The sequence below is a fragment of the Haliotis rubra genome, unplaced genomic scaffold, assembly GCF_003918875.1.
Source record: "Haliotis rubra isolate DU_JTF1 unplaced genomic scaffold, ASM391887v1 Scf613, whole genome shotgun sequence".
Classification (NCBI taxonomy): Eukaryota; Metazoa; Mollusca; class Gastropoda; order Lepetellida; family Haliotidae; genus Haliotis; species Haliotis rubra.
The window spans coordinates 494564-521028 of record NW_025767317.1 but is presented as its reverse complement, the minus strand read 5'-3'; the positions used below and the strand labels follow the sequence as shown (position 1 = coordinate 521028).

Sequence of the window (26465 nt, the reverse complement as noted above, 5' to 3'; positions counted from 1 at the left end):
TTATTGGTACCCCTTTAATTATGTGTATATTTTAATGTCTTATCTCCTGTTTGTCTTTTTAGATATGTTTATGTCATATTCTTATATTTTAGTATTTATATGTCTCTTGTAGTTGTAAACCACTGGGCGATTGGTTGTGTATTTTTATAACTTTGTACATATTTTATGAACTGTAACATGTACACAAGTGAGACAATAATAAAACATTGATTTATTGATTCATACACTGAAATAGATTTGACTGAACCTTGCTTTTAGACTATATTGGATAAAGTTATAGATTGAATGCCATAAAAATTGAGAGAGCCAGTATGCTACCATAAATCTCAGAAACTAACTGAAATATTCCAAGGCATGAGTGAGTGAGTTATGTTTTATGCTACTTCTACACAGTTTGATCAGACAAACAGTGAAAACTCCTTGCTTGTTCAGCCTTATGTATAAGATCCCATATAAAACAAGAATCTTCCTACAAACAAAAGCAGCATGTAGGGATTATGCTGGTGATGACGAAAGTCATAGGGACAGAGAAAAATTACTTACAGATGTTTTGGTTGACAATAAGTCAATTCTTAGAAAACAAAAATACCTGAAACCTTGAACATACTGAAGTAAAACTTAATTGTTTGATTTCATAGATTATGATATGAAATAAGCTTACTGAATTTCAAACATTATTATTCATGATATTCTACCTCTATCAATAGCTTTGTAAGTACAAAATGTATGAATATTGTACATCTTTCAGCCATTCCATCTATCCTAAAACACCCATTTTGTCAAAAAATCAAACTTGCTCTTCAGGAAGTAGATAAATGACATTCGTTTTAAAGGTTACAAACATTCCTTCAGGAACTGTTTGGGACCCAGGTACGGTAATAAAACCCCACAATTTACACTCTGCAAGTCAGAAAATGGTTTTGTTACTCCCAATTTGTTATTTGCTTTACATATTGGCCTGTGTACACACTTGATGAGGAAAGTACTTCACCAGCCCTGGTCATAAATTACTTCTATGACTACTGGAGGTCCATATCTGATTGAAACATTCTTGAGTGTTCATATCTAGTTTCAGGTGCTAAACACTTAAGTACATTTGTCAACACTGTTAAGACATTTATTAGTTTATTACTGATTAGTCAGTTTAACCTTTGCTTTGCTAAAGTAATGTTTAATCAGAACACACCACGAAGGAGAGAAACTGACTACTACAAGTAGCAATTAATTTGTGAAACTTGATGCATTCTGGACACAAGCCTCAGGATTATACAGATGTCTGCATGACCTTGTTCATCAGTTTTGTTTCACATGGCTATACAAAACAGAACTCAGGCAACAAAACAAAATAATCGGATGACAATTAATGCATTGACAAAACATCGTCTAGGGCCCTTACTGTCATCCAAAATGTACTAGTCTGAAGACTCATCAATTTCTTTAATGATAAAATAGCTAAATCAGTGAGCTGAGAAGATCATGAATATATCCTAATGGTCTTTATTTCTCACAAAAATCCCTGATACAACTAATTATCGACACAAGATAAATATTTTCCCTTCTTACTGCTTGAATTCATCCATTTACTTCCAATACAAATGATTCATTTCCCTGGCACATGTCTAACATACACTTACATGTGAGAAAAATCTAAGCAATAGTTGTTCACAGGTGCAATGTACTGCAGTTTCTAATTAACTAGCAATAGCCACAAAGGACAGCTACAATGCCTGTAATTAGCCTAATAGTTGTGTTGATAAAGCTGTGCCAATTACAGAATTAATCACATCTCACACAACCGTCTTCTTGAGAATTTCTTAGCAAGATAGAGGGCCATACCGGAAAATCTGCCAATCAATTCACTAGACATGTGAAACCCTGAGACACGCCAATTTCTCTGGATTGAAGCATCTAAAAACTGGACAAGGTGGTTACTCAAATTAACAAATGAAACTGACATCCATCTGTTTAATTAAGAAAGTTCAACATATAACATCTGTTACATCTGCGTATCAATGAACAACATCAATTATTTATTCAATGAAAAATATCAAGTTAGGAATTTTATGCGTTTTATACTCATAGCTCTACCCTATAAGCCAAAGCATATTGTTCAAACATGCACTAATGCATGACCAAGAAAGTTAGAACTTCAAAACTAAAACTACTGAATTTACGGATTTAACATTTGGTCAAACAAAACTTAAATTAAAATTAAAACAATCGATGATCATGTTATTGATCTTACAATAATACAATGCTGAATCACAGCTAAATCATACATGTAGAGATTCTGATCTACAATGAAATGCGTGTAATTTGTTGCTGTTGTGTTTTTGGGGATTTTTTAAAAATCGCTAATGTAGCAAGCAAACAACACGAAGAACACCACATTCGTATTTATAAATAGATATTTGTTGGAAAATCATTTTGTGACAGCCTTACTTTAACTTTCTGAAACGTTCCTGTTTCGCCGCTACGTAAACTCCTCCTTCCTCAAGGTGATCGAAATCTGTGATCCTATGTCCATGACTGGGGGTGTACAGTCGTCTAACAGCACCATCTTTTAATTTCACACTATCTGTGATAGCCCCAAGAAAGGCATCAAAGGTCCGAATATGCCGCTTGTTCCACCGAAAGTTATGTCCAGGAAAATGTGAATCACCATTCCTGTAAACTTTAAACTGTTTTGCATGTTCAAGATCTCGTACTTGAATTGGTGGCAGCGTCCTGTCCGCATCGGGAGCAGGCATACTCGATCACAATTTCAGTAAAATTTCACACAAATAAACACAACATTGACATCTTCTTGACACCTAGCGATTCTCCGCAAACGACCTTACTTCCGCTAAATGCAATGCTTTGTGGGATGGGATTTGTTTACGTTGTGTGACCTCTGACCCACGTCGCTATGGAAACCGCGTCGCGTGCGAAACAGCGAGCTTAGACGGGAAAGATATTTTATCAGAAGTCGATGACAAATGAATAGACATTTTTAAATACAAAGAAACTTGCACAGGAGATATGTGACAGGGCGGATTACGCCTCAGTGGAATACAGAACTATAAGTATCAAACTTTAGGCGAATAATGTCCAGTGAAAATCTACCTTCTAGGTGTTTCCACAATCTTCAATATTGCGGTGTTTGATCTACCAAACACATGTAATCATTCCCTTGTTATGGAATGCGGAAGATATATTTTGTGAAGTTACATGAAATACCGGACTGTTATTTCTAGGATAACATATTTACATGAAGTAGATTTCATAGGACATCAACGAAAACCACTTGGGCAATTTTGCATGTTAGGAAAGAAAAATATTTTTTGTTTGAGTGGCATAACAACAGCACTTTCAAGAGCGAGGTCGTAAAAAAGGAAATCAGTCTCACAACAACTGTTGCAATGAATCTGTGCGATAGGTATCCGATATATAATATACTGGTCATTTTTATACTTTTATTACACCGAAAGTACCCTCCTAAGTACTTGCAGCATGCACTGTCGACGGGTGTGTTTATAACATATGTACCCTACATATACCAGCATCGTTTTGATTATTTACGACCGTTATGTACATTGATAGCATGAAAGACATTATACGGGAACATCCTCACCCCCACATTTATCACGACTCCAGGATATCCAGCACCATACGCACGATCACAATCGTGTCATCAATATGTCTTTTAAATTATGAGTTATTATGATAGCTATATCATATTTAAGAGGCTTGTTATTTTTCCGATACACGAGTATAGTGCTATTTAGCACAGAATGAATGGGGATAGTGGTCTAACAGTGTTATAACAATACAGCAGGACAATCATCATATTATGTTCTTTAACATAGGAGGAAATGGCAAATGCATTGTTCATATGCCATAACTTATAGGTTGGAAGACCTAGTCAATATAGCTTTCATATATCTATACCATGGGTAGAAAAGGAAACAGACAAACATATAAATGAATGAATGAATGAAAAAACAATTATCTTAGGTATATTTGTGAAGCAGGCAAGCATATAAATTAATGAAGGAACGAATAATAAATACAAAAATAAAAGATGAACAGTGTTATATTAAAGCATGACAATCATCATATTATGTTCTTTGAAATAGGAAGAAATAATTTCAAATGACAATTGCATTGTTCATATCCCATAAGTTATAGGTTAGAAGACCTCTGGCCGTGTTAATCACACAACTAGTCAATATGCTTCCATATATCTACACCATGGGTAGTATAGGAATCAGGTAAACCTATAAATCAATGAAAGAACAAGTGAAAAGTTCATCTTAAGAATATTTGGGAAGCAGGCAAGCATGTGAATGAATGAAGGAACGAATGAACAATGAAATAAATAAATAACAGTATGAAAATTTCATCTTAAATGTTTTTCTTTTCTGACGATATATTTGTTATCAGGTTGAACTTGGTCATATAAATGTATTTAATTTACCTCTTGTAAAACATGTAGTTTAAAATTATTTAAGCAACATGTAGACTTCCATAGTGTCCGTAGATGTTCCATAGCGTACGTATACACACCATATACTAGTAATTATAAAACGTTAGAAATGATATATTCAATAATAACGTCATATGTGAAACAACAAGACGTTATCTTAAAATTTCGCAAGAAGGTGTGTTTAGATACCATCTGAAGTATGGAATCTCTACTCATATGTATCGTTACCAAAGAAGTCGAAGAACGGCCGGTTATTTCTGTATGACTATGTAAATCTGTTAAGCCACGACAGATTCACCATGGCGACCTAAAAACAATCCACTGTTCCTAAACGTCTTTGGAATAGTATATATTACATAAACACGGAGGGTTGTTGGCAAGTCAAAGGGTCGGCCGTAGTCACGCCGACTCAAGTAGTTTACACTCGCTTTAAGGGCCATCTCCAATATATCATGTCCTCCTGATGAAGGGGTAAGAATATACCCCGAAACGTCATGTTCCTCAAATAAAGAAGTTGACATCAATAAATGTTCGCCTTAATATTATATCCTGTTTCTCAATCCTATGAATGATTCACTGTAGATCTTAATTACAACAAGCACATTTTTCCTTTAGTATTTAACAGTGCACATGCTTTTGTAGTTAGTATTCAAATGAGATTAACACAGTGAGTCGTTGTTAGTACAACATCGAACTTTCATTGTTGCAATGATAAAAATAGATGTTTAAGTCGAAACATTCAAAGTTGAACTGAATTCGACACTTAATTCTGCTTTTCTCGGTTAAAAATAAAAAATGGCGCTTACATCCATTACATAGCTTCGGTGTACCAACACAGATTTAATTATCACAGGCATTAAAATAAGGTTCATGGTTTATGAATGAAAAATCCTAATGCCCAAGGCACCATGAAGTATACCGAGTAATATTTTTACTTTCACAATATGTTTTACACATAGTGCTTATTGTTATGTCGGAAATCTTGCAAATACATAGAGATTATTACACGAGCAAGTGTGTCATACGACACAATACGAGTGTGAAATTTTGTATTGCCCGAACGAGAGCGAGGGCAGTACATAATTTTCCACGAGTTACGCGTAAGTCGTATGACACACTTGCTCGAGTGTAATAATTTCTTTATCATTATTCATTCTATTCATGTACATAGTGCATAAACACGGTGACGTCATATTCAGTTTTTATGACGTCACAGGCGAAATACATTAAAAGTGGTTGCTAGGCAAACGTGATATGTGCTCATGTGCACATATGATATATATGACACTGGTTATATTTCACCATATGGGTAATAACACAATTTATGAACATAGGATGACAAATGGACAAACTACTCCTTAATTATATCCTGTATGTTGTTATAACCCAGCCGGGGTCATCATGTATAACTCTGTTTGGAGTTATAACAGTCACACATACTATGCGGTGTATTTAATGCACGTTTAAGTCGAATGAAGCAAGGAATAAAACATCAGGAGCTGTAATTCGAGGCAGGTACACACACATACCTATCGGTATATAGACTCATCCAGGTTTTGTGTTTCACGTTAATGAATAATTAACCAAGCTCGTGTACTGTTCGCACAGCTCAGTTTACAAGAGCTCGCTGTCAGTTCTGATAAGGTATTGCCTTGTTAATTTAGACAACATATCGGTATTACAAACAACAGTTTGGTGGATTATCCATCTAAATCTGTCCGGATCATCTGTAACGATTTCAGTCTCAGCATAAAGGCAAATCGCGCTACTAGTTTTTGTTGCGTATTTAATTGATTTTGACATAATACTCCTTTGTGTCTTTGCCAATTGGTTTCAGTTCTGTAGTCTGTTTGTCCACAAACAAATGTTTCTGATATGAAGCTATCAAAGCGTGGATACTGTCACCGTGACGATGTGTTTCAGGCAATATGTCGATCCAATAAACCTGATTCTAATTCTTTTCAAATTTAATGTGATTCCACTCAGCGTATACCAACTTTCCGGTTATTCGAGCATCAACTTTATGAACAAATTTTCAGCCATCTTTAGAACTAGACTGTCACTACAATTTATACTTTAGTCATATTTACTGTTTAATGTCATGTTTAAAACATTGCATTATTTTCACATGTTACCATGTGCTTCTCTGAACAAAAACACAACAAAAACAATTCATCATCATCATCATCATCATCATCATCTTCATCAGCAGTATAATATAACCAATATCCCCCATAAACTCCATCATCCTAAGCCCTTGAATCTCAATTTATATGGTGAGCATTAATTGGTATCGTAATCCTATGTTAAAGTATGGGACTTACGATCACCTCAGCGTTAAGATCGCTTTGTGCAACGACTATTGGCGCTAAGACTATTGGCATGGGAGTTACGTTTACCTTAGTGCTAAGATCGCTTTGTACAACGGTACCCTGGTGAAAGTGTACGCAGTTCTTATCTACATTACTCATTATGATTCTCGCAATGACATTTACATTCTAAACTAGTTGATTATTCATATGATATTGCATATTGTGCATGACACGGAATAACCACCTGGATAAACGCCAATATATCTACAAAGGAACATACTTCATGTCCTAACCACTTTTGGGACCAGTAGTTTGAAGCAGATAAGCATTGTTACTTGACAGTCTAACTTCCAAAATCTGTCAGCTATATGTGTATGGCGTCGCGTAGTTCACACGGCATTGTCTCGTATTGCGGCCTGCAACATGGCATAGTCCGGTAGACAGGGACCCTCGTTTGTACTACTTGCACAACAACTGACTGTAATTCCACGTTAAGGACACTAAGCTGACACGTAGGTTACTATTGTGAGTAAACAGAGCACAAATACCTTTCAAGTTAATACATTGATCTACGTTGTGCTTCTTGGCCCGACCGACTTCCTGTTGGTCTTAAAGCTTTAAACAACCCCCGCTTCCCTGCGGACTCAGAGTGTATCAAGTCCCTTATGAATCAGACAAAATGATAAAATAGGTGAGTTCCGTGATGAAAAAGCACATGTCTATTTTCTACGTAGAGTAACATTATTTTGAGAAGTAGGATATCATATCAACTCTAATAACATATTTAACCGTCGTGGTGTCAGATGATGTGATGGAGTATATCTTCAATATCGATCGGCATTATTAAGTATTAAGGTGGGATATCAGGCTGGAGGTTCGGCTGAAGGTTTCAGTAAATCAAGCATTATGGAGTTTATACCAAGTTAACGGACACATCTTATGGATGATGTATTGGCCACGTTCCTCTGACCGAGCTCTGTGCTACGACGAGCTTAAGTCTGTGGTCTTACGATAGGCTCAGATCGATACTGTTTTAATTCCATCTCATATTTATCAAAAAGGAGGATATTTCATAAATGAAACTTGTTTAAGCCTGTGATATGTCTGCACACACTGAGCAATAAGTTATGCTAGATAAAAAGCCACATATTTGGACGATATAATATTTCAGTCTTAAGGTTCTATGACTGGAATGTTGCCGAGGGTTGTGTAGACAGCAACCACGACTATTTTATCACAATAAATGGAATGTAATCTAGGTATCATTCGTAAAATGTTTACACTGAACCCTACGAACATAACGGGGTGGTTATTTATTTTCTATTTAAAGAGTCGGTGTGTGTGTAATCCGTGTTTTTCAGTGAAAACATTATTTTAAGAAATATTGATGTTTCGCTGGTAGTATTATTGACAAAACAGATGACCGAGGTGCCCGCGCGATGCTGTATGTGGTCATCGTGACTGGGATGATGGTCGGTGAATGAAGCAGTAAAAGGAAATAAACGCACAGACGGACACGGCGGGCACATTTAAAATATTCCATCAACAATGATGGTCACATTGAACATCAGAAGGATCAACATTATGCAGCCTTATTATTTAAGTGATTAATATGAAGTGTGATAATCAGAATAATTGATATTCTGAAGCCTGGTTGATGTTCAGAATGTATAATTGCACAAAGTCATTCATTTATATGTTCAAATTAATAATTATAAAGAAATGTAATATAATATCACGATTGTGATATGTTAATAAAACATATACGATATATTTATAAAGTCATTGAAGGATTTACTTTCAGTTTTGTGAAACCTCTTGTAAAAGCAAATATCATATTTGTCCCAATATTACAACAGAAACACAATCACATTTAAGTGAAACTTACGAAAGTTTCTTGAATGTATCATTAGTGAGCGCCACATATTGTTGGCCATCCTCCAAATCAAATACACTGTGAATTCGAGTTCCTCTTTTGGGTGTGCTGAGTGCTCGGACACTCTTCTCACTGTGCAGCTTCCTGGTGATCTCGTCCAAGAAGGCATCCTCTGTCTTGAACCTCCTCTGACTGAACAGCACCCTCTCGCCAGGGAAATGTGGGTTTCCATTCAGAAAACATTTGATCCAGATAGCCCGTTCCATGCCTTTGTGTTCGATGGAATTCAAGACAATGTCTGTCGAAGCAGAGGCAGAATTGGATATTTCTTGATCCGATTCCATTTTAACTTTAAATATTGTTCAAGTATGTCAGCTTGCCTTTAGGTTTATTTGAATCCTAGCCTTTTTAGCTACAAAACAAGGTAGCAGGATAGATGGTATCACATGAAGACTGTAATAATATCCCGTGTCTTCTTGTTATTGTCTATTGTCTATGTACCCAAAAGCAGGGTTAATCCATGCCACACTGAAGTCTCCGCTATGCATGACTGGTATTCCATAGACGAAACAAAGTCAGAACATGTCTGTCTCAATGTTCACACAACACACGCTGTCGGATACAAAATGTCCGTGAAAGACAACCCAAGGGTTTCAATCCATCAACACACGATCTTTTCACTATCACAGCATCCCTGCCTACCCTATGAATGATGTCTTGGAAACGGAATACACTAACACACGCGCATGCGTACACAACACTCAGGGGAAGTGATGTACATAGAAACTCATCCTCATGTGCCTGACTAAACCAGCTCGTCGGCCAGTCAGTCGATATCTCCACAGCTGTCGCTCGCCCTTGCCAGAGACATCTTGCAGCACTACCACGATTCATTACATGCTGCAGATATTAGTACCTAGGCTTTACTACTCATTAACGTCGTTTTCTATGACAGTGTTTTCTGTTTTTATTTGTAGAACATATCACCAGTTCTATTTCCGAAATAACATTCATCTGCATCAATGATTCAGTTACATTTGTTGTGCTTCTATTACTGTTATATAACCTTTGGGAAATCATAGATTTGTAGTGAGAGCATTACGTGTTATAAAGGTCCTCTTGCACATTGTCATCCTCAAATACGTGAACTGTTAATGGTTATTGATTATTGTACCTTGCATGAACTGTTTCTTTCAAATGCTTGGTGTTTCTTAATCAAAACTCTTCGTTCACAGCAAGTCACATATGTGACAGTTGATGACAAAAAAATGAATGCCATTTGGAGTGTTCACTGTCTCAGCGTTGATGGCTCTTATCAGGGAGCACAGCACGCAGAGGTTTCAGCAATGGACAATGTGGCATACATTGTATTGGATTCTGTAGGACCGCACTTTATGTTGTCGGTAGTTCATAGAATCATTTCTAGTTTTCAGCCTTTTCAAAACTTTCCTTTAGTTCCAAGCATTGAAGACACTATCACCGTCCTAATTAAAGGAAGGTTGTATCTGTCCAAACGAGTGCAGCATATCCCACCTTGGAAATAAATTGAGGATCAAATAAACAATTTTCGAGACCTAACCTCCAAATTATCCATAAACAATTCAACTGCAGACTTATAGAAACTTGCAAGGAAAGGTGAGTATGGTCCATCGCTTTTAGTAATATCACGTGCATAAATCAAAGGCTTCCTGCGAAGTGTTATTCGTTTCAGAAGTACTGAACGGAAGTAGTGAACGTACACGCTCCTTCAAAGACATTCTATTTCGGAGAAATCAAGATTTTGTGAAGAAACGCCACAACGCCAATTAGCAGTGAGGGTGTGCCTGGTGTTTGCAATCGCCTTACTCACACATGTGTTGCCGACAAAGAATAACTATTTGATCAAATGTATGAAACAAGAAAATATACTCTTCAAAAAAAAGAAACTTGACATGCTGTTTTGGAGTTTATTTACTGAGTGCATATAACTGATTCAAACATGACATCATTGCTCAGTTACAGTAAAATCATCACTTTACAAATTTCCAAAACATGAGTATCCAGAAAGTGTTTGGTAAGGGCTATTAAAGCCACTTGGTCAGAGTAAAATGTCAATATCAGGTGTGACCACCATGGGCATCGACAACAGCTTGGCAGCGGTGACCCATAGAAGAAAAGAGATGCCGAATGCTGTCTTGATGAATGTTTTGATACACTTGCTGAAGGGCTGTGTGCAGTTCTTGTAGTGTCTGAGGTAGCGGATTACGCTGGCGCAAGCGTCGATCAAGAGTATCTCATAGATGTTCAATGGGGGACAAATCCGGTGATCGAGAAGGCAAAGGTAACAACTGAACATTGTTTTGCTGGAGGAAGTCCTGTCAAACACGTGCAACGTGAGGTCGAACATTGCCATGCTCCAAAGATCACGTTGATGTCGGGAACGACGTGACGTTGAACTGGTCTTCTGGCAAAAAGTCTGGCTTCCATAGCCAATTGCGCACTGTCTGGTCGGAGATTCGGAGCAGTCCAGGGATTTGGATTGTCGTAGATGATGCGGCCGTGGTGTTTGAACGAAAATGTCTCAACCAGATATAGCGATCCTGGGCGGCGGTGATAACCCCAGGTCGACCTGACCTGGGTCTGTCATTAACACTCCCAGTGTTTTTGTATCGGGTCCATAGGTTTGAGATGGTCTGTCTGGACACGCTGAAGTGCCTTGCCACATCATGCTGCGATGCCCATCCTTGTAAACGGCGGATGTCGTTGTGTCGTTGAGCTTCTGTCCGTCTTTTCATTCTCTTGTCGTCTATAGTGGCTTAAAGCAATGCATGTGGAGTACCATTGATGTGGCTTTTTAAAGCTTATAGTCAAAGGGTTCAGCTCAGGGTGATACACAATTTCATGATGCTCGTGCATTTCATGTAGGGTGCTTTTTAGCGATTCACTACAGACGTGAGTGTAACGTTACGTTTTTCTTACACGTTTCTTTTTTCAAACGTTTTGTCGTCGGCAACCATTCCCCCACATGCTGGGATTCAGTATGGATTGGTTTGTGTCAAATATTTTCCTAAAATTCAAATTTGTCCTATGTCAAGTTTCTTTTTTTAAGAGTATATATATGAATATAATAAAACAATCCCAACAAAGACAACTGAAATCATTTATTAGCAATAAAGTGTGATTCTGCATTCTTCATAGAGGACTATTGAAATGTTCGCGCAGGAACATATCTTTTCTACTTATTCAAATCGTTTAACTGGTTCCAATAGAGAAGGAAATGGTTATTCCTTTTCCAAACGCCTTGTGTCATCACTCACTTTCAAAGGTTCATTCATTTTCTTTTCACCACCGTTTTGCTTTTTTCGTCAACTGGAGTCTGTTCTGGCAAATCATCGAGACTATTTATTTCTGGCGTTGATATTACATATTTCATCCTTACGTTTTATTGAGTGAACCAAACACAGAAAAAAGTAAAACTAATCCAAGTTTTTGATGTCCTCACAATCATGATACAGATGTTTTTCAAGAGCGGTTTAAACAATACCAAAGTACACTGCGTCCGGAAGTCCAGTAGCACATATTCAGCACCAATGCAGCGGTTGTCATAACAAAATAGACTTCTAATCCACAACATGAAACCTAAGTCTCCAAACACCCAAAGGCAGTACCTTGAGCAAACACCCTCAGCTTCGGAGCGAGATAAGTATATTATGACGTGTATAAACTCAAGTACACAATCCCCATGTAGGGCTTGACCTACCCTCTCAGGCCAACACTGGACGACTGATGGAGATCAGAGGACGGTCATTCATACAACCCACCCTTCCTCGTATTCGGCATGCGTCATACACGACTTATCCCTGGCTAGTGTCCTTATCGATAAACTAGAGATCAATATTGATCGATTTCATTATCGATATTGAACTGCCCCCTGGTCAGCAATGTATGTTTGTGTTTGGCATCCCCATGTGAATGGTTCTTATCTGGATTTACATATAAGGAGATTTACAATCTATCCGTGTGTGTTGGGTGTATTGTTGAAAGGAAAAGGTGGTCAGAATATATTCTGCATTAAGGGATTTGTATACTGTAGTTATTCCACTCATATAAAAGTCACTGATAAAGCGTAGTAATCTCACATATATTTATAATCATATGTATAGTGGGTCGGTTACATGTGCAGCATGTAAGTGCAGACCCTGTGAGGGTTATGTCAGTACACTTGTGCAGGGATCTGTATACTATAGGAAAACGTATGTTATTCCACTGATATACAAGTCACTGATAAATTATAATAATCATACCTTTATACTGTATAACGGGCTGGTTCAGTGGTGCAGTATGTTAGTGTAGACTGTGTGAGGTTACGTCAGTACACCCATACAGACATCAAGTTGATAAGTGCACTGCATCATATTACAAATGATTCAACATACACTGAATATTTATTGCAACAACAAAGTGACACTTTGTATGTAGAGCTTGTCCGTGAGATGTTGCAATATCTCACTGGGACAAAACAGAGTGCCCACTTGTGTAGATACGGGGTGTCATAGAGCGTTTTCTATATCCAAGAAAGACTAGGGAGACAATGGACACTTGTGTATGTACAGGTTATTTGTGTGATTGGACGATTGTGTATGTACAGGTAATTCGTGTGACGTTGCATTTACTATATCTCAAAAGGACTAGGAGACAATGGACGATTGTGTATGTACAAGTTATTTGTGTGACGTTACATTTACTATATCTCAAAAGGACTAGGAGACACTGGACGATTGTGTATGTACAGGTTATTTGTGTGACGTTACATTTACTATATCTCAAAAGGACTAGGAGACAATGGACGATTGTGTATGTACAAGTTATTTGTGTGACGTTACATTTATCTATATCTCAGATGTTTGTGTATGTACAGGTTACTTGTGTGACGTTACATTTACTATATCTCAGAAGGACTAGGAGACAATGGATGTTTGTGTATGTACAAGTTATTTGTGTGACGTTACATTTTCTATATATCTATTGCTTGTTAAAGTGGCTCCCCCCTTCATGTTGCCTGAAAGAGCTTGTTTTGGAGACACTAACCATCCCCTTTCAGATGACGTAATCATAAGGACATAACTTATTCAAATGTTTTCACTTATTCATACATGATGCCAAGGGTTCAAACTAAACACTGAATGGTCACACAAGTGTCAGCTCACAATCTATTGGAAACAGTACCAGCTTGAATATCTGGACACACTGTTTTAGGAAGATTGAAATGGGGGTGTCCTTAAAAAACATCCCTCGACTAGATATAAATTAAGCAATCCAAATCTGTGAGTGTTGATTATGACGGGAAGTCATCCAATACTATACTGAACATATTTTTTTTTTTTCTGTCATGTCCCCGCTATGCCCAGTTTAGACCCGACAAATACTTTGTCCTTAACCACCTCAGCATATATACCATACTTCACGGCAATGACGACTTATCTCCTCTAGACAATGAAAACCTAATAAAATCCGTACAGAATTATATAACTGAAACTAACCGCTTTACGGAATTCAAGTAACAACCTATAAACATAAAATGCACTTGGTATCTTGTTCTTTATTTTCTTTTCTTTATTTTTATTTTGTTTTGATTCATTCATTAATGTTCTATTGTCTGCTCCATAGAATTAAGTCAAGGTAATAATGAATTATATGCGGAGAAGCATTGACATAGGCCATATGGCCTGTTTGCTGATCCTATTTCCATTTTCTTATGTTGTGTACTATGAAAAATGTAAACATTATTGGAAATAAAATACTGTTTAAATCAACATATTTTATATGATATACTCTGAGGGCATGACATTATCCAAGAGGTACCAAATGACAGATCGTTTTTCATTTTCTGCTGGTTTGCTAGAAATATTATACCCCTATGCGTTGTGATGACTCATATTTCGTTAACCACATTACCCACATATGTGAATTTTTGGATATGGCTTTGCTAAAGATTCCTTCAAAATACAATGGAAGCTTTTCAAACATTGGACATCGAGAATACAGTTAGTCTACGTATTTTTTGAACTACCCTCGTAGGAGACAATGTACACTTGTGTATTTGCAAGATGTCCGTGAAATGTGGCATGTGATATAACTCACTAGGGCTTAACCACGTGTGTTGGCACACTATGGCTACAAGGTACATTAATCAGTCACCTATTTACAAACGTTTTAATCACTTTTAAATAATTATCATTGAAAGGTTTGCTGTACGGTTTATCATACTGCACTAGGCGTTTGCATAACAAGTCATTATGTAGAAACCAAAAACGTAACACTGCAAATTGTAAAAGAAAACTATTCATTGATTAGCTAACATCATGCTATGGAACGTTATTTTGTAAATCACCTTTTATCTCTTTTTAAAAAAAACCACCCAACATAGCTACTGTACTAACACTACAGAGCCATTGATTTTGTGTTTTTTCATGTAACTGCTATATTTTTCTCGCACCCATGATCAATCCCTTTAATGGCAGGTATAAGGACAAAGGATGTTTACCTATACCCCGCCCTCCTATAGGTCTATTTACACTGGATAACAACTTAGAAGCACGTGGGATGAACTAACACAGTGTCAGTAAACATTGAAGAGCTTTCTCTAGCCAGAGGTTCATATATGGCGTGATACGGCAGGTGGTATATTTTGTAAAAACACAAAACATGTCGTTGTCTCTTGTCATTGGTCATCAGAACATATTGCCTTTCCCATTGTCCGAAAGTGTACTATAAAATATGTTCTTATGTCATAGTGACCCAGAGTTGCTAAATGTATCTGGACGTAAACACACGCAGGTCAGTAACCGATTTTACGCAGCATATCGAAACGTTTCAATTCATATGTCCGCTCAGACAAGACATGGTAACGGTAGCTAATGTGGAATATATAACGGTTATCTGCAGCAATCTGATCACTAAGCTGTGAATCATTGGATAACGGTGCGTAGCAACTGGCCCATTAGCAGAGATGGTAGGTGTGCAAGTAAATTACCTGCTACCAGTTACCTGATGTAACAGGGCGACGGATATTCACCAACAACATCCATGACCTCGCATCTCAGATGATTAATTATTGAACCCCCATTCCAATCAGCCTGGCCCAATCACCGGGGTGAGAAAGACCACTGCACGCTACGGCTCCAGTCGACGTATACATAATGTATACACACATTGGGGAGGATAATTTGATGCCAATCAAGGACCATTATGTTGGCATGCAATTTTGAAATGGATTTCTTTCACATCTGGGGTAGTGACACCATTAGTATTGATCAAATATGTATGTATGTATGTATGTATGTGTGTGTGTGTGTGTGTGTGTGTGTGTGTGTGTGTGTGTGTGTGTGTGTGTGTGTGTGTGTGTGTGTGTGTACGGATGGGTGTGAAGTAAAATGTGATTCGATTGTACAATACAGACAATATCACGAGCATGTGTTTATGAATCATTATCAAGAGTTATGACACGAGATGTTCGCGAAATAGTGAGTGTATCCTGCCCCACCCGTGACAGAGACGAAGTATTATTTCCAAACATGTTTCACAGAAACTGACTGCTGATGGAAGTGGGCAATAAACCTACATCCAGATTTTGTATACATGTACACTCTTGTTATGCAATTAATTCAGGAAACATTACTGATGCCCTTGTTCCATTGACATGGCATACAGCGGTAACCTTTGCAAATGAGCTCATGTGAATCATACTCATGAATGTCACCCCCAGCACAAACCTGATAATGTGTTTGTTATTAGTGGTACAAATCAAGCATTTGTTATGGAGACCTCTTTTGTCTACATACTTTTGTCAACGTTGATAAGATACTCTGTATGAGGTAATTGTGCAGTTAAAACAACAACAGAGAACATATATTTTTTAGATAATAGAAAGGAACTTGTAGATATGTATTATCGTCATCGGATAATAAAGGTTATAGTTCTTGAAAAAGGACGTGTATATTGAAACATATTATATATTGTAACGGTGTCAATATCGCAAGGGAGGTGGTTCGGATTCACCAATACCTTTTCTAACACCCAGTGGTGTTATGTTTAGGTATCCAGGTAGTGATGGTATTGTAGATACACAGGATAAGATCTAGTACCAGCTAACTAACACGAGACAAAGACGGGCACCTGCTCCCAAGCACTGGTTTAGTGTCGCGACTTAGAGTCATGATAGGCAGTCAGATCAAAGCTATTCCTCTGCGCAAAACGTGCGGGTATCTACGCGTCAGTACTGATTCAAGAGGCGATTGTCACGGAAGAGATTACGTCGGTGGTATTTGACGTAATCTAGAATAATATAACATGATAAACATAATAAATACCTTCCCAACAAATCGTGTTATGTTGTTGGGTTATGCTATAGTTACATAAAGCACTGTTTCTAAACTTGGTAAATTTCTAAGTTTTCTAAATACAATGTGGATGTTTGTATGATTTGAAGTACCGGTAAGTCATTAAACATTGCGACTTGTTTCAGTCAGCTCGTATCTAACTACAGGCGGTTGAAATTGAAAAACCTGTTTTCTGAATATTTCCCTATTTTGAGATCACAGTTTGAAGAAGGTGGCTAGAATTTAGATTGAGTTTAATGTCCTGTACAGCGCTTATATAGAGAAATGCCTTCACGGGTGTGGGTGCCTGGGCTCCGTTCCACAAAGCGATCGTAGCGCTAGGATGATCGTAACTCCCATACTTTAGCACAGACTTACGACATTCGCTTTTGTGAAACGGGCCTCAGGACTTATTCGGACGATCCATGCTTTTATAGAGCTGGACCACTTTGATACATTGCTTCAGTTTAGCATGGATTCCCAACTTCGATGTTTTCCCAGTCCTTGTGTTGTCCATGTAAGGCCGAGGGCCACATTATGTATCACTATGTTCCATCTTTAAGGTGTTTTCGTTTGACAAAGCTGGGATCGAACCCGCGACCATTCCATACGGAGTCATTTGAAAAATGAACGACTAGATCAAACAAAGATACTAAACAAATAAGACACAACAACGATGGTAACAACAAAAACAACAACGACAACAAAATGAAAGCAGCAGTAAAGTCCAAAAACCAAACAAAAAGAACAACACTTATATCAAACAAAAAAACAGTTTTATGACACAATAAAACTGACTAGTATTACACCTACACATGTGTTGCGTGTTTCATGGACAAACCATTTTGCAAGCTAAATGACGCATTCAAGTCACCCATAAAAGACATAGTTTTGTACTCTATTGAAAGAATCTCTCTTTGATAATGTACTTCACGCAATGTTGCAGGTGCCAAATGAACCAAATGACCCATGCTGTAAAATGTACAATGGAATATATCTATATCATGTAAACAAGGAACTCTAGAGACTGTACTTTATAGCTCAGCCAGCATAATCCTAAAATATTATCAATACTGCACAGAACCTGGAGACGATGTTGTGCACAAAACTGTATGTTGGCAACGAAATTGATCGCAACAATAAGAAATATTGAACACATTGTGGTGTGTCTTGATAGACACGTTGTTGAGGAGATGATCAAGCAGAATACTGTTTTGAATATCGGTCTTGAAAAAATCTTTTCCATTTAAATATTTTATTAATACAACAGTTAAGGAGGACACGCCCTTAGCAAGTGAATGTTTCTGTGTACATGCCGCAGCGACTTGATGCGATGTTTGAACGTGTTCCAATGTTTCATGCTGTGTCATTACAATAACAGGCTGGTCAAATCCTCACTCGTGTTAGTTATCTATATACTTGAATGACAAAAACATTACAGTTTGGAAATTGAAATGTGTTTGGCATAGATATTTGTTATTTCCCTCTCCAGGGAACACGAACACATTTGGGGAGTGGTGTGTACAGCATTACATCCAAGGCAGGACTATCAGGGGCACCACTGTTTATAAAATGGTTATATTGCCATGCTTCAACAGTACAGTCATATTACAATACACTCAGAAAAACAACAGTACAGTCTGCCACATTACAACGTTACAGCCACATTACAATAAGACAGATATCGTACAAAATTAGTCATATAATATTATTCCAACGAGGTTACAATACTAGAGACATTTAACAATGATGCTTGCATTACGATGCACAGGCGTACTGACATAGAACATTCATGTAACGATAATACAGCCACAATACAGTAATACAGTTTATAACAGTTCAGCAACATTACTATAACATAGCCACATTACAATAATGCAGTTTATAATAGTACAGTCACATTACAATAACATAGCGATATTACAATAATACAGTTTATAGTAGTACAGCAACATTACTATAACATAGCGATATTACAATAATACAGTTTATAGTAGTACAGCAACATTACTATAACATAGCGATATTACAATAATACAGTTTATAGTAGTACAGCAACATTACTATAACATAGCGATATTATAATAGTACAGTTTATAATAGTACAGCAACATTACTATAACAAAGCCATATTACAATAATACAGTTTATAGTAGTACAGCAACATTACTACAACATAGCCATGTTAAATAATACAGCATATAATTGTTCAGCAACATTACTATAACATAACCATATTACAATAATACAGTTTATAACAGTACAGCAACATTACTATAACATAGCGATATCACAATAATACAGTCATATTGCAATATTAAAACCATATTACAACCACGTGTAATATTACAACCATATGACAATACTACAATCATGTAACAATACTACAATCACATAACAATATTACAACCACATAACACTATTACAATCATATCACGGCTGGGAAATCCTAGACTCTGCATCAAATATTGAACCGTGGTAGGCATGGTCACGAGCGAATGGGTATTTACTCTACATCCCTCTTCGTGATCTCATTCATCCATACCACGTGCTAAAAATATAGGACATTAACATCAAGGGAAGTTTAAGTCTGCCAGCTGACTATTCATCGAAGCGGAACGACGTTTCCAGGTGAAGGATACAAACACACCGTTGCACGTACAACCAGCATGCCGCACAACATCAAATAAACACACTCACAAAATCAAAGGTATCTATTTAAATGACAAATCCATCCAGAGTCAAGCTTCAACTGAAAATGCATGTCAGTACAATGAAGTCAAACGTCATTTAACACCACAAAACGCATCATGGCGATTGAATAACTGGATACAATGTAAGAACTATATTATATATGTGTACTCATGGTTTAATCCTTTCATATTTTATCTTTTATAAAATTTATTAAAAGGTTTGAAAAGAGACATTTTTAGACAAACAAAACTGTTAGAATAGACATACTAACTGTGAAGCATATACCGGGATCAAATATCGGAACAGGGCGTTTCGTTGATAGGATTTGGTCCCCAAAGGTTTGATGAAGCCAAGACAGCTACTGGAAGGCTGAAGCAATGGTTACCTTGGCTTCAAAGCATATAGAACGACAATACAATATCAGTAGGAACGCAGGTGGTGGGAATCGTGACATCCCGAGGTCTGTTGCTAGGTCTGGACATGTTATTGTGACACCTCTAGGCACTAGACCTGGAACTCTAAATAATGGAAAAAACCCACTTCCAATCATGGAACTCTGAATAATGAACAAATACTTCCATTCCTCAAAATCTAAATAATGACACCAAGAAACATATTGCCAACCCTGGAAATCTAAATAATGACACCAAGAAACATACTGTCAGTGCTGGAAATCTAAATAATGACACCAAGAAACATACTGCCAGTGCTGGAAATCTAAATAATGACACCAAGAAACATATTGCCAGTGCTGGAAATCTAAATAATGATTCCAAGAAACATATTGCCAGTGCTGGAAATCTAAATAATGACACCAAGAAACATACTGCCAGTGCTGGAAATCTAAATAATGACTCCAAGAAACATACTGCCAGTGCTGGAAATCTAAATAATGATTCCAAGAAACATACTGCCAGTGCTGGAAATCTAAATAATGACACCAAGAAACATATTGCCAGTGCTGGAAATCTAAATAATGATTCCAAGAAACATACTGCCAGTGCTGGAAATCTAAATAATGACACCAAGAAACATATTGCCAGTGCTGGAAATCTAAATAATGATTCCAAGAAACATACTGCAATGACACAAAGAAACATACTGCCAGTGCTTGGAAATCTAAATAATGATTCCAAGAAACATACTGCCAGTGCTGGAAATCTAAATAATGACACCAAGAAACATATTGCCAGTGCTGGAAATCTAAATAATGATTCCAAGAAACATACTGCAAGTGTTGGAAATCTAAATAATGACACCAAGAAACATACTGCCAACTCTGGAAATCTAAATAATGACACCAAGAAACATACTGCCAACTCTGGAAATCTAAATAATGACACCAAGAAACATACTGCCAACTCTGGAAATCTAAATAATGACACCAAGAAACATACTGCCAACTCTGGAAATCTAAATAATGACACCAAGAAACATATTGCCAACTCTGGAAATCTAAATAATGACACCAAGAAACACACTGCCAGTGTTGGAAATCTAAATAATGACACCAAGAAACATATTGCCAATGCTGGAAATCTAAATAATGACACCAAGAAACAAATTGCTAGTGGGCCTTGATATCTGCACGCTGGCACCAAGAAACATAATTAGAGGTGTAGAAGCCTTCATGCTCAACGTGGAAGTCGGATTTGTGACACAAAGACACCTGGTGGTAGGCCTGGAAATCATTATACCGCCATTCGGACATTTATTTGAACTGAATCTCTCTATGTGACGCCAGGATACATGTTGCTGAGCATGCAAACCGTAATTATGACGCCGAGACACCCGTGGAAAGCTCTGGAAGTCTTGAAGGCGACACCAAGGCACCTGGTGTCAGGCCTTGGAATTCTGATGGCGGCATCAAGATATGTGATCGTAGGATGAAGACCAAGACACTCAATATTTTGCCTTTAACTCTGATTGTTTTGCTTTATTGCATGGACACGTCGAGTACAGTAAAGAGGCTGTTTCTTTTCAAAACATAACCGTATTGTTTCCCATTATTCTTACAGCACGAGGTCGTGACACCTCCGTGTCGCATGATCAACTTTATCACATTAAGGAATGTTATACTGCAATTGCTCGTAATCTGTCAGTAACATAACTCTGATCAATAGATATAATTAGACATTTAAATTTTTTATTAGGCATGTCAAATCACACTGAAAGGCTTCATCGGTTTGCTTGGAGATTGGATTCATGATTGCCTTCATTCGTTATTTCTGGTTACAGGAGTACGACGTTGATCTAGACATTTACACTGATATAGAAGAAAATGATGATGAGTATTGTTTCACTGTGTGAATTTAATCTGGCAAATATTACCAAGAAATAATATCTTGTAAAATACAATTTATCAGGAATAAAAACATCGGGTCCAAAACAGTCACATGTCGCGATCAAGAAAACTTTCCCCGACCAAGTATTGTGTTGTGAAGGCAAAGAACACCCAAAACTAAAATATCGTATCTTGTACAAAACAGAATGGCATAACAGTATTGTATCGTGACAGAGAAAATCCTATCCTAAACAAAGTTTTGTATAGCTAACACATTACACTCCCTCCAAAAGTTCATCGTGTACAAAATACCTTGCCCTGAACAGTAGCAGTTCGTGAAGGACACTTCAAGTGACCAAAGGCTCAGATCGAAATACTTCAGGTTCTCATTAATGTACTGTATCATGAACACATTCTAGTACCGTCAACAAATCATGGCGATACCTATCGAGATACATATGAATTTTTTTACAAATTATCCAGCCGGGTTGTTGTCTTGTGTTCCCAGGCATGAGATCTCCAGGTTTAATTGACCAAATGATATAATGTATGTAACTGCTTGAATCTACATTTAGCACTACGCTTGAATGACTTACAAGATGCTTATACGCGCGTGACAAATGAATGTTCGAGACATCCTGAATTAAAGTTCGAGACATCCTAAACTAAAGTTCGAGACATCCTGAACTAAAGTTCGAGACATCCTGAACTGAAGTTCTTACATGGGAAGGACACCTAAATCAGAACCAAGAAACTGTAACGAGTCCCGTTTGACATATTTACACTGATGACATTCCTTCGTCACATTTCTGTACGAGCTTGATTTAATCAACCAAGGCTGGAAACAGTAACAAAGATCTCTACTACTCAGCAAATACAAGTGCCACTAGTCATCCTTCACACGTCACGTTCTTGTTACACAGCATCTACTTGAGACTCTATGTGTGTGCCTCTAACAATACAAAACTCATTCATTGTGATACGCCACACCTACATAATTGTTGCAATCAGGACTCCTATTTGCTTTAATCCTTCCTTAATTGACTGAAACATGAAATACACACTACCATATTCATGGTCTGGACAAAGGAGGGTATGTCCTAGTGGGATGTATCTAAGGTGGCCATTGATCGAGGTGTGTTTGCTGTAGCGGTTTCTAGGTGGAGGCTGAAGCCCTGGCCATCAGTGTCACCCATCGCTGCATCCACCAGTGGAATTGGCTGTATTTCTCTTGTATGAATAATACACATTGTGCAGTGACATATTAGAGTGAAGGACCTGTTCGCACCCATTAAGAAGTTCATTGTATTTGCACACACAGAGTAACATTGACATGGACAATACGTTGTTCCCGTTTTCAACTTTACCGTGCTGTTTATGGTCGATGTTTCTATACACTTTGTGCTGCACCCCAGAAGAACATACTTATAGAAAAAACAGACATATGTCTATTTCATATGCACTACCCAACCATGTGTTGCTGGTCTTTTATCAATATTCTAAATATATTGTATTTTTCAATTTTTTAAAAGATTTTCAATTTGAATGCATTCATGCGTAACACAATCTTCATTCATGAATATTCATTTCATTCAAACCTCCTAGAATAGTTTATGTATTATCTCGATACATTAATCCCCATCAATTCAAAACATGTACTTTTAATAGTTTTAACCGCCTCCGTTAACTAGTATCTGCATTGGTGCCATTGATTTTACCGTCGTCAATCCAAACGGTGCACTTAGGGCAAACGTTTACCTCTTGTCCTAGAATCGATTATCGAAGTATTGATCCACACCTACCTCAGTATAATTGATACATACATCCTCGAAACTTGATTGACCGGCTTTGTATTGAAATGTTTCACGTGAATGTGCTGTTATAAAGGCTTTAATATTTCTACAAATCGACAAAAACTATAAAAAACACTCAACTGCATTATTTTCTTCTTTATCACATAGAAGTAGAGATGGATGAAAATTGTATTCTTGAGATTAATTCAAGGTTATTGAAAGGTTCATATCTTTCGTCGCTGTATGCCAGTGGGACGAATTTTACGAATTTCATATATTTCTTGACCTTGTTGGTTATGAATTCCGATATTTCATAATATATAGCTGCATTCAAAGATCAATTCTTTATGACGTCATAATATTCATGACGACAGGGATAACGTCATACAACTGAAACCCATCAATGAGTAAAGTTTGTTTGTGGAGTTTCATTACACTCATTCTCCGCTGGTGTTAACTGACGGTGGGTGATATAATTACACACAACAGGAGACTTGACACTGAATGAATGGTGTAAGCTGAGACCTTGACGAACGGGTGGCCTGTCCTTAGTGAACTTCAGTGAATTCACTAGGGACAGATAATCCGTCTAACCCAGTAACGCGTTGGTTGTGCTCTAATTTGGCCGTGTCGTCAGACAGATCCTTGTGTTGATGTCAACGTTGTCTCCACAACAGTGTCCATGTCACCGACATCATACATCTATGTATGAGTCCAGGGAGCTAATTACATGGCACTGATCAATGCTAATCAACATACAACTGAACTGCTCAGTGTGAGTTCATCCACTAACTTGGGAATGCATAAACATGTTGACTTGATGTTTTCCCCTGAACTGAACCGATATACAACATCGATCTACATTACCTGATAGAGAATAACGCTGATCGGCAAGACATAAAAAAGAATCGAACGCCCAGTGAAGCGTTTCTTAACAGGGAAAATGAACCCAAGCATTAATAAGTTTACTGCCGGTATTGACAAACAAAGGACATTTTAAGACAAACGATGATGGCATAAAAATATCTTTCCGAAATAAATGAAAAAATAATCAAATCCCACACCTAATGACTTATGTGTGAAGTGTGTATGGACAAAGATGGTGTATAGGAAAGATGATCAATTGGTCTCTTCAACAGAACGGTATTGTGAACAGGTTTTTCATTCGGGTGACGGACTTGTTGGATGGCCGTTCAGAGTGACTGGGTGTGGACATGAAGTGTGACTGTGAGTCCCAAGGGATGGGTCGTCAAAGCTTTCACACAATCAGGTCAAATTGTCTTAAATGAGGTAGTCCCAGTAACAAACTTCAGTGTTTACCTGTATTTACGCTGTTGTTCTAAGTGCTGGAGGAACCAGGACCATCATTGTAAAGAAAACGTCAACCATCATTAAATGATTTTGTTTTCATTTGTGTTCTTTAAAGTTTGTTTGTTGCTGCTTTTATCTCAATGTTTATAATGATGTATTTATTTCAGTCACTTTATTGTTGCCTGTATGGCCACACAGTTCTAGAGTTGTGCTGGTTGTATCGACTATCAACACACGCAGCTCTCGCTTATAGTCATTCGGATATAAGCAATAAGGGGAAATTATCTAAAACGGACACATTTTTAGATCAGAAACAGATATGTTCGACCAAAATATTTAGTTTATCGATTTTGGTCCTTTGTGGGTTCGATGAAAATTTTCATTTCCGATTCCGACGCAGCGAATTTAGACTAGTTATCAAACAGTGTACGATTTAACGACAAGGCCTTCAACCAGATGTGGTTATGAATTGCCACGAATAAACGACAAAACGTGTGTATATGCCGCCACGTGTATTAATCTCATCCATGGCTCTACGGATATTCATCTTCAAATATTGGCGATGTGGGATTCGAACATAGTAACGAACCAAAGCTTTAGTCACCAGGTTGCACAAGATATAATTCCCCTATATTTCAACAAAGTGGCCAACGTCGAAGTCGGTGCTTTTAAGGAATCCCGGTCACATTCACCAGTACTGGCCATAACGGAAATATTGTATAAAAGAAGCTTGTATAAGAAGCGGGTAGTCTCCGGCTTGGATCGTTCAGCTAAATATACCTCGTTCTGTCAGTAACGTCCGTATATGCCTCTTGGAATCACACGCATGTCGTCCACAACAATCTGTAGAGTCTTCGAGAACAATGTCAATAATGCAATATCCGTGAATGTCATTTTCGCGTGATCAAAGATCAGGAAACACGAGCTTAATCAAAGTTTTCATTTAGAGAGTCGCTAAAGAGTTATAATTATGGACAAAACTCATGAACGGTAACCGTTGGTTAATATGCCGTCTGATAATGCGGCTATCCTATTTAGCATATCGGTTAGATTTCTCCATTTTTAAACCTTTATACATTTCATGTGCTGTCAAGAGGTAGAAGGTTTGGTACTTTCATCATCTAGATCGAACAGATGTGTTTGGCTTGGTAAACAATGAGATGAAAACTGCCGTGTCATTGCAAGGGTGACATTAAACATGTTTTGAGTGTGCAATCAAACAAAACATGCTTACAGAACAGATGCTCAACAGATTAAGGTTCATGTTTCACTTCCTCAAGGTTTATATTTGAGCAAAATAAGGTTCATAGTTCATCTCCTCAAGGTTCATATTTCAGCAAAATAAGGTTCATATTTAATCTCCTCAAGGT

At 37.4% G+C, this 26465-nt stretch overlaps 1 protein-coding gene across 5 annotated transcripts in view; it reads right to left on the bottom strand.

The window, feature by feature from the left end:
- Window positions 1-26465, bottom strand: part of LOC124255940 (doublecortin domain-containing protein 2C-like) — a 138388-nt gene that overhangs the window by 53640 nt on the left and 58283 nt on the right. The window contains exon 1 of one of the 5 annotated variants that reach the window (XM_046689888.1): window positions 8669-9407. The exons of 1 other annotated variant lie outside the window; for it this stretch is intronic. In XM_046689888.1, the coding sequence (XP_046545844.1) occupies window positions 8669-9000 (332 nt within the window). In that variant the 5' untranslated portion in view covers window positions 9001-9407. Of the gene's footprint in view, window positions 1-2442; window positions 2860-8668; window positions 9408-26465 lie in introns of those variants that run through there. 3 more of the 5 variants (XM_046689893.1, XM_046689892.1, XM_046689890.1) reach the window with 3 other exon arrangements.